We start from the raw sequence: 10194 nt of genomic DNA, 5'->3' as shown, positions 1-10194 counted from the left end.
AGCCCCACCAGTGCCAGCGTGCCCTTCATTCTGTTTTCAAGGCTTAGGGGTTTACGAGTAGGTCTCCCTCACTGTGTGATGGCTGAGGCCGTCCCATCCTTATTTCTTCCAGAAAGCCTCCCACAGTGCCCTGCACACAGTAGGTACTCAGCAAGACAAACCAATGGCCAGCAGCTGGGCAGACATACCTCTACTCCCAGGCCTTTCTCTTTCCTCCCCCCTTTAAGCTTTTTGAGTTCCTTGGAGCTCATCCATTTCTTCACTCTCCTGAAACCCTTTCTTCTTAGCACCTTTCTCATTTCTTCCACGAGGTCCTTGCACAGGGCCTGGGGAGGAGGACCGCATCTCACACCTTGGTCACATTCTGGGTCAGGCCTTGTTTGGGGGTCTCCGTGTTTCTCACCTAATCAGAACATCAGAGTTCTGCTTGGAAAGTGGTACCCCAATGCCCGCTCATTCATTCTCTAAGGCTCTTCTGAGAATGGGTGGGGGTAAGGAGGCAAAATGACAGACTCAGGGTTTGTAAGCATGAAAGATGCACATTTAAAGGGAAAACAGTAATAGAGACAGAGGTGACCTGTGGGACCCAGTCCACATGTTTTCCTATTAGAGACAAATCTCAGCTTGAAGGTCCAGTTTAATAATATCTCCGCGGTCCCTGTGAACACCAGCCTCCTGATCCTAATGCCTACTCGATGGCTTCATTCATCTTCCTTTTCATCTTTTTCCATTTTTTCAGAATCTTCTGTTATTTCCGGTTCTCTTATTTCTGCCGATTCTGTTTTCCCCAGTGCTTCTGACCCTCTTCTGCCGATTTCTGAAAGTGTCTTCTCTAGTCCTTCGGATTCCCTTGTCCTTGATTCTTCTGAGAGGTTTTGGTCCAGTTCTGAAGGCCTCCTGTAAATTTCTCTTGTTTCCCCTCTGTTCACTTCTGTTAGTTTCCTGCCTGCTTCTCCAGATTGTCCCTTGGCAACATCTCCTGGACCTCCCTCCATCGCAGCTGGTCCTTTTCTCCTTGAGGGGCTGGCTTTTTCTACTTCTCCTCTCTGCTTATGTCCTTCTGGTCCACTAGCTGTGATCCCCAGGGTTTCGTTAGACAAGTCACCTTCGGTCTCTTTCTCACTCTCCATTTGCTCCGGCTCCCACTGCTTTATCACCTTCTCGGGTTCATCTCTCATTCTCCTCATCGTTTCCTTCTCCTTTGCCATCACTGTTATACTATCCAACGTAGTGGCATCTTCTGAAAAACAAGAGGAAAGGAGGGAAGAAAGGTAGAAATTTGTCCATCTCCGGGCCTGGGGGAACCCCAGCCTGTGGGGGCCTGTGCCTCTTAAGAGACAGCACCCCTTTCCAAGATGAGAAAAGCGATCGTCATTTACTGAGCACCAGCTTGGTTCCTGGCATCATGTGAGCGGCATAGATTATACCGTTCGGTCATCCAAAAACTGCATAGTGTTACTGATTCGAGTTTGCAGTCAAGGGACCTGAGATCGATAAAGGGGAAATCACACACGATGGTTACATTGCAAATAAATAACTGGCAGAGGCAGGACTGGAACCCAGGACAGTCTGCCCCACACCACATTCTTTCTTTTTCCCTACCAGAACTAGCACAGGTGCTGGGAAAGGACAGAGGCTTTTCCTCCAGCATCCCCATTCTGCATTTCCCTTTGTCCCTGGGAAGCATATTCATCATTTGTTGGGAGGTTCCCCGTAAAAATGTGAGCAGATTGTGGTGGAAGTTCAGATGGAGAGCAATTTTACAACCCAAGGGATCTTTGCTCGTTGTTTTTACCAGCTACAGAGAAAAGTTACCAATCCCTTCCTGAGTCTCCACATTCTCTTCCTGGAAGCCCTGGTTTCTAAGCCGCCTATAGGGGCTCCGGGTTCAGAGCAGGAAAATGACGCGGTTTGGCCAAGACACATGCAATGCTGCCACCTCCTGTCCGGGAAGGGAAGTGCCCAGCAGCTGCCGTCGGCCTCAGGGCCTTCCAGAGGAGTTTTCGGGATGCCTTTCCCAGCACTCCGTCGGCCAAGGGAGGAGGATACTTGGAGCATCTGCCATTTCCCTGCTGTACCCTTCACATTATTGCTTCTGTGGCTTCTGAGAGCAGTTCCAAGGGTGTGTGGAGGCAGAGGCAGATCTTCTCTGAGGGGATCTGGCCACCACGTGGCAGGTGCTGGATAATAAAAGGCTGTCATCTGGCTGCTCAGGTGCCCAGAAACCCCATGCCCAAATTCCCGCTGCTGTACCTGATCAGAGAGGGTTTCAGCCTCGGTGCCTGCAAGGGGCTCTGTCCCCCGAGGAGCCCGGAGCCCCAGCCCCAGCTCCAGCTCCCCTTTACTGCGATTTGGCTGGAGGGAGGGCCCCTCAGAGGGGCGGACAGAAACTGCAGAAGCATGGGAAAAGCATGGGTTCCAGAGGTAGGCTGCTGGAGACTGGAAACCGCTGTGGGACTTTAACCCCTCTGCCTCCATGTCCTCATCCGTAAAATCAAGCATGGAATGCTTATTTCTTAGTGCTCTGGGAGGGATCAGATGAGTCGGTATGTATAAAGCTTAGACGAGTGCCTGGCATGCAGGAAGCACTGGGTGGAGGTCAGCTTCTCTTATCATCCCTGACCCTCTGGGGCCCGTCCCTGGTCCCTGTCGACTCCATGGGGCCTGGAGTCCCAGCCACTTCCGCTTCCCTCACTCCTTTCATGCGAGCCAGTCAGACAGCCTAGAGCAAGGGGGGGATCAAAGGCCTCTCTACTCCCTGGAGCCCTGGGGAGAAAGAATGTGATAAGGCTAGACCGGCCAGCAGGAGCACAGCCCTGCCACCTATGCACCTCAGCTGGCCCTCGGGTCCCCTGCCCCGACCCCTGCGCTGCCCACTGCTGGCCCTGAAGAGCAGCTGCCGGCAGCGGGGGAGAGTGTGGCTCTGAGTCAGACTGTTGTGTGACGTGGGCAGATCACTCAGGCTCCAGTGCCCCCAAAACAGTACCTGCCTCCTAGGTGGTGAGGACCGAGTGAGATCATTCTGTCTAATGCTTAACCCAGTGTCGGGCCAGCGGTAAGAGCCTCCGCAGCGTAAGCTACTGTCATTCCACCTCTGTCTTTGCGCCTGCTGTTTCCCACCGGAAATGCCCTCAACCTTCCATGTCGTATCTGGAAAATGCTTGGGCATCTTTTGGAGCCTGAAGTGGAAGATTCTCCCTCTTGGAAGCATTCCCTACCTCCCCACAGAACTGGGAGCGCCCCTGCCCCGGCTCTCACAGCAGAGCACTGTCCCCCTGCACAGCAGGCTCCAGTGCAGGAGCCCTGGTCGCCAGCAACTCTCATTGCCTGGCTTTCCCACTGGGCTGTGGGCTCCTCCAGGGCAGGGACCGAGCTTCTGTCTCCTCCCAAATCTCACACCTTCCTGGCACGTGACAAGCGCTCAACAAATAGCTGATGAATTGATTAAAGAAATACGGGAGTACTGAAGAAATAGGGCAGACAGCATGGGTTCTGACCCCAGCCCGAGGTCTCCCTCCCCTGTCCCAGGAAAGGCTGGGGTTGGTGGCGGCACTGAAATCAGAATACTCGGTGAGCAGTGCCAAGTCCCCGACCGAAGGAGCGGCAGGAAAGCGTGGCGAAGACGGCCAGTAGGAAAGCAGAGGGAGGATTCTGAGGGTGCTGTCTTCGGGGCCCCAGAACTCACCTTTCTCCTTCTCATCTTTGAGTATCTCCCTGTAGTTGGTTTTCTTCAGCTCTTCAATGATGCCCTTGTTGGCATCGTCCAGGGCCTGTGGGTGGCAGAGGAGCTGGTGAGCTCTCTTAACCCTGTGTGACCTGTCCTTTCCCCACCCAAGCCCCAGCGCCAGGAGGCAGGGCTGTGCAGAACCCCGCCGCCTCCCCCTTCCCCTGCCTCCTCTGATGACTCCCGCCCTGAGGTTAGCGGATACTATGCACTTGGAACTCCCCACACTAAGTGGTAGGAGAGATAGCGCGGCTTGCAGGCAACTCACACTCATTTCCCTCGGGCTCAGGCCTGTTCTGGGGGGTTGCGTCTGTCTACTGCGTCCCACCTTTTTACCTAAAGCTTCTCTTGGCTTCAGCCAATGTAAAAGAGACAAGGCAAGCCCTTCAGCCCTCAGCCAGGCAGCAAGCCACGGAAGGGACTCAGCCACACACTGTGGCGGGGGGCTGGCCTGCCTTCCGAGGGGCTTCCACGGTGTCTGCAGGACCCCCGGGGACCTGGAACTCAGCCTGTGTGCATCTTGAGGGCAACTCTGCGCTCTTCGTCGCAGCCTTCCCCCTGACTCCTCCGGGGCGGAGCACCGCTAGACACTCAGGAAACGTCTGCCGGGCCTGGACTCTTGTGCAGCGTTGGTCTGCCCCCCCTCATAGGCTTTCCTGCCTGGAGATTCCATTCCAGGGGGTGAAAGGTCAGGGGCCTGGTCCCATGAGGAGCCACTTAGGGCCGTGGGTCCATTTGGCTTGACAGGCGCTTCTCTTTGCCTCCTACTTTCAAAACGTGCCCAGCCTCCAAGGCGACCTCAAACCCTCCTTGAGGGGAAAGGCCCAGCCCTGCCTACCCGCTGAGGCTCTCACGCTGAATCCCCTAGTCCCTGTCGCACGGGTCAGGAACGAGGGGGTTGTGTTTTAAGCTTCCTGTAGACACCACACTCCCTGAGGGCCGGGACCACGGTCGTCACCTTTGGTGCAGTGATGGGAAGACTTTAGATCTGCACCGTGTGGTACCCAGAGGCCTCACGTGGCTGTTGAGCACTTGAAACATGGCTGGTGAGACTGCGGAACTGAACCGTAACTTTTACTTACTCTTAATTCCTTTTACTCTAAATGGCTGCACGTGGCTAGCGGCTGCTGACCAAGCAGCGCAAGTGAGTGAGGCAATCACACTGATTTCTTATTGACTCCTGGGAGCGGGTGGGGGGATGGGGGGGGCTGGTACTTTTCAAACTGCAAGTCCTAAAGTCCGCTTAGGAGGGCTCAGCCAGCATTCAAGAAAAGGAATGAAAAGAAAATAGAATAGAGTAGGAAATATCAGTGTACATAGTCAAGGTAAATATGTTTTGTAAAACTTTCTATTTTTTGTCTGTTTTTCCAAATAAAAATATGTGTAGTGAGGTGAATTCCCTGGCAGTCCAGTGGCTGGGACTCCGAGCTTTCACTGCCGAGTGTGCGGGTTCGACCCCTGGTCCGGGAACTGAGATCCTGCAAGCTGCGCTGCAAGGCGCGGCCCAAAATAAAGAGTTCACAATATGGGTATTGGTTGGGTTGCTATATAAACTGATGGCAGTAACAAACAGTGGAAGGCCACTGCCCTACCCAGAATGTGCCCTGTGGGTGGGGGGTGATACATATCTGGGGCTGAGGGCCCCGGGGCCCGCCCAGCCCCAGAGCCGGCCCAGCGGGGGAGAGGCTCACGTTGATGATGGCCTGCTGTGCCTGGTGGTTATGGGCGAGCTTCGCTCTCTCCAGGGCCTTCTCAAAGTTGTTCACTGCCGACTCGAAGTCTCTCAGCTTCACTGAAGGGCACGAGGGAGACAGGTAGATTGTGACATCGTGTGCTGCACGATGCAGCTGCCCTGCAGGTGCCAGCAGCCCTCGGGAGCAGCCCCAGGCGGGCAGCGTCTGGGCCTCCCAGCACCACCCTTTCCAGACATTCCTGGGTCCTCACCCAGGATATTTCTGGTCCTCACCACTAAGGACCAGAACCTGAGAAGCTGAGCCTTGGATTTCAGGTGCAAAGAGTCGGTGAGGGAAGGGGTCTGTGCCCACGTCATGCATCTCCAGGGGGACCACTCCATCTTGCCCCATCTTTAGATTGTTCCAGAAAAGGGGATTTTTTTTTTTTTTTTTTTTTTTTTTTTTATGTTCACTCAAATTTGTTAAGAACACTGTGGAGACCTAACACATCTGGATGGGCTGGCTGTGACTTGTGGGCCAGTGGCTGGGACATCAATGCCCACGCTGGTACAATCTGAACCCAGAGAGGAGGCAGCTCCCCCGAGCTCACTCACCGGACAGGTTAGTGCTGGGCCAGGGATGATGGTCTATGGACTGACTGACTGCCCTTGAAAAGAGGTTAATTTCAGGAAGGAAGGAGAAAAGTACTCACCCGCCAGGGTCTGGGAACACCACACTCCACTTTCTTTACACACCACTGCTTCCTCTTATAACTGAGTACCCCAAGATCCACCCCCCCCCCATGAACTGCTTTGGGATCCCCGGGGAAAGAAGGGCCTTGTGTCCGGAAGTCAAACTGCAAAAGGCATTATATCTGAAAAGCAATTCTAATATAGTTCTGAAAATCTGTGGAGTCACAGTGAATGAGGTCAATACATATTTCTTTTTCAAATACACATTTGAAAAGAAGGAAAGTCACTGTAATCCCTCAGAGACCACCCTGAATAAATGTCAATGTCATTCAGACACCGCAGGTCGGAATAGGAGTCATAACACTTACGGGAGTGAAGCAGTGAAGGCCATTCCTTTTTAACTGAATCTATAACCTGAAGTTATCTTCATTCTGGGAGCCCTTTTCCTCTTCTTCTCCCCCCTCTATGTATCCACAAATCCACACATTTATATCTACATTTTTCGTTGAGCCATAAATCAACTTTTCTAAGGATTGTAATTGTTTCTCATCTGTGTTAGAAACACTTATGGGAAGCGGATGAGAGGGCAGGAAGGAAGAAATGAGTATTTCTGGAGAGCTCGCTATATGCTAGTTCTTGTTCTAAGTGCTTACACGCTTAGGTATTACCTTATTTCTTCACACCAACCCTCTAGGTACATACTATTGATATAATTATCCCTATTTACAGAGGATGAAACTGAGGCACAGAGTGGCACTTGCCAGGAGGGCCCGGGGCCCAAGATCTGCCCACTTGGCTGTGTTGCCTCTACAACCCAGTGGCTCTCGGGCTGCTGCACTTGATTGGATTTTTCCACCCTAGAGTGGGGAAACTGAGACCGGCAGCGAGTGGCCTGTTTCTCCAAAGGCCCTCAGGGCCTAATAAGACCTCCAGTGATTAGGACGGGGCGCTTTCACAGCTGGGGTCTGGGTTCAATCCCTGGTTGCGGAACTAGGATTGCGCAAGCCCTGCTGCACAGCCAAAGAAAGAAAAGTCCTCACGGGAACAGGAAAGAGTTCTAGGAAAAGCCACAGTAATCATGTCTTCCCCAGTTTACAGTTTGCAAGTGGTGTTCTCTATGTTTTCAGGAAAGAATCTACAATATGTAACGAGGCCCATGAGGCCCTGTGGATCTGGCTCCTAACCAGCCTCCTCCCTCCAGACTTTCCTGGCCCCCAGGAGCTTGACACTGGTCTCCTTCAGTTTCTTAAATCAGCCAAACTCCTGCCCACCTCCCTAAATGCGGTCCCTTTGGCTGAAAAGTTCTGCCTTCAGATCTTGGAACAGCTGGTGCCTTTGCATTCTTAATGTTTCTGCGTAAAAGTTACTCCTCAGCCAGGGGGGCAGGAAATAGTGACCAGTTTTGCTCCCTACTGTATGCCCAGCTTTGGTGCCTAGAAGGTGCCAGGTAAGCATCTGTGATGTGAATAAGTGAATGTGTGATAAGGCCCCTGATCAGAGCACCTATCACGCTTCCTCCTTCTCTGGGGTCAGCTGCGTGCCCGGAGCAGGGCAGCTCAGCACAGTGATAGGAGCCCGAGCTCCACTGCTTACTTATTACTGTAAGCTATTTGCTTTTTAAGTTCATATTATGAAATATTTCAAATATACAGAAAAGTCGAAGGAATGGTATCCTAAGCCCCCATTACTCATCACCCAGCTGCAAATATCATATGATGTCACTTCTATGTGGAAGCTTAAAAAATGATACACATAAACTTATTTACAAAACAGAAACTAACTCACAGACTTAGAAAACAAACTTACCAAAGGGGAAAGGTTGGGGGGAGAGATAAATTAGGATAAATTAGGAGGTTGGGATTAACATATACACACTACTACATATAAAATAGATAAGCAACAAGGATCTACTGCGCAGCACAGGAGACTCTACTCAGTGCTCTGTAATAACCTATATGGGAAAAGAACCTGAAAAAAGAATAGACCTATGTATATGTGTAACTAAATCACTTTGCTGTACACCTGAAACGAACACAACACTGTAAATCAACTATACTCCAATATAAAATTAAAAATTTTTTTTAAATACCAAAATATCACCAATCTTGTTTCATCTGTTCCTCCTCACCCCTGCCGCTTGCTGTTTTTTAACAACTTTATTGAGATGTAATTCACTTAGTATAAAATGCACCCGTTCGTAAGTATACAGTTCAATGATTTGGGGTAAATTTATAGGCTTGTGCAATGATCAGCACAACCCAGTTTTAAAACTTTTCCATCACCCTAAAAAGTTCCCTCACATGACCTGGGGCAATCTGCTGAACCACTCGGAGTCTCCGTTTCCCCAGCTGTAAGAGGAGGACAGTAATGCCTCCATCACTGGCTTGCACAGTGATTAAGTACAAGAAGGCACATGTAAAGGCTACCGAGGCAAGAGGAGTGGAGCTGTTTTGATGACAACGTGACACTGTGCTGGTCTGCAGATGAGTTCCTCAAGGGCAGGGCGGCTCTCAGGGGCCCCCAAGCCCTAACTGAGCTTAGCTTAAAGTAGGCACTACATACGCTGGTCAAAATGCAGGGGTTTATCCCCACTCTCAGAATCGGAACTCTCGGCGCAGGGATACACTGGGATGGTAAGTTCAGGCCACAGGATTCCCGGCCCTGACATGAGAAAGGTAGGGTGGGCTTCCCTGGTGGCGCAGTGGTTGCAGAGGAAGGCCCGCATACCACAAAAAAAAAAAAAAAAAAAAAAAGAAAGGTAGGGTGGTCCTCATGGGGCCCATACCTTGTGCCTGTGCCACCAGAACACTGGCGTTCAGCTGCCACTCGATGTCCCCTTCTTCCTCGGCACACTGCTGGGACTTCTCACCGTAATTCTGGGCCTGCCAGGCCTGGTCCAGCTCCAAGTAGCAGCGGCCAATCTCGTGGAACAGCCAGGTCTTCTCCAGGGTGGTTTTGGCCAGAGGGATCTTCTCCTCCCATCTGGGGACACAAGAACCAGGGTCAGCTCCTTCCGCTTAGGCTCTGCACTCGGCCATAGGAGGCCGGGCTTCCTACTGGTAGCAGAAGAAAAATTGTTCTCCAACTACCAGTCCTTTTAGAAACAGGGGTGGAGCTAACAAGCATTAACAGATTTTTAAACTACCAAAGCTATTTTGGTACATCTATGGGACTGGCTTTGATGATACAAGAGTTGAAAATAATGTTTGTAAAACAGCATTTGAAATAACATAATAACATTTAAGAATATTATTAAGCACATGTAAGAGAAAATCAACACAGAAAAAAGATTGGAATGAAAAAACAAAATATCAATAAAAGTAAGAGCAGGATTAGAATTAGTACTTGTCTTTGGGTGGTGGGACTGAAGACTTCTTTTACTTTTCTATATTTTCCAAATTAATATTTTAACATTAAGCACATTTACTATAAAACGTTTTATTATAAAAAGATACAGGGGGTGGCTCTGTCTCACCGTGAGGACAAGGACACTGGCAGCAGAAGTTCTGGGAAGTACTTCTTGGCATGAGCCCTCCCAGAGTCTGCCATTAGCCCCACCAAAGAGCCGGGTAGACTCCAGTGTTGGGTTGCCTCAGGACAAAAAACCAACAGGGAGGGGACCCAGCCCCACCCATCAGCAGACAAGGGGATTAAAATTTTACTGAGCTCTGCCCACCAGAGCAACAGCCAGATCTACCCACCACCAGTCCCTCCCATCAGGAAACTTGCACAAGCCTCTTAGATAGCCTCATCCACCAGAGGGCAGACAGCAGAAGCAAGAAGAACTACAATCCTGCAGCCTGTGGAACAAAAACCACATTGACAGAAAGATAGACAAGATGAAAAGGCAGAGGGCTATGTACCAGATGAAGGAACAAGATATAACCCCAGAAAAACAAATAAATGAAGTGGAGATAGGCAACCTTCCAGAAAAAGAATTCAGAATAATGATAGTGAAGATGATCCAGGACCTCGGAAAAAGAATGGAGGCAAAGATCGAGAAGATGCAAGAAATGTTTAACAAAGATCTAGACAAATTAAAGAACAAACAGAGATGAACAATACAATAACTGAAATGAAAAATACACTAGAAGGAATCGATAGC

The 10194-nt window shown here is 50.5% G+C and overlaps 1 protein-coding gene across 1 annotated transcript; it reads right to left on the bottom strand.

The window, feature by feature from the left end:
- Positions 1-291: 291 nt before the first annotated feature.
- On the bottom strand, positions 292-9253 carry ODAD4 (outer dynein arm docking complex subunit 4). The gene is made up of 5 exons (XM_055089799.1): positions 9235-9253; positions 8875-9099; positions 5416-5516; positions 3686-3770; positions 292-1240 (listed from the first exon to the last, which is right to left on the bottom strand). The coding sequence occupies exons 1-5, from the start codon at positions 9251-9253 to the stop codon at positions 702-704; spliced, it is 969 nt and encodes a 322-aa protein (XP_054945774.1). The 3' UTR covers positions 292-701.
- Positions 9254-10194: the final 941 nt, after the last annotated feature.

This window comes from Physeter macrocephalus, chromosome 14 (genome assembly GCF_002837175.3).
Source record: "Physeter macrocephalus isolate SW-GA chromosome 14, ASM283717v5, whole genome shotgun sequence".
NCBI classification, from domain to species: Eukaryota; Metazoa; Chordata; class Mammalia; order Artiodactyla; family Physeteridae; genus Physeter; species Physeter macrocephalus.
Note: the sequence above shows the minus strand (reverse complement) of the source record. Positions and strands in the feature narration are given on the sequence as shown.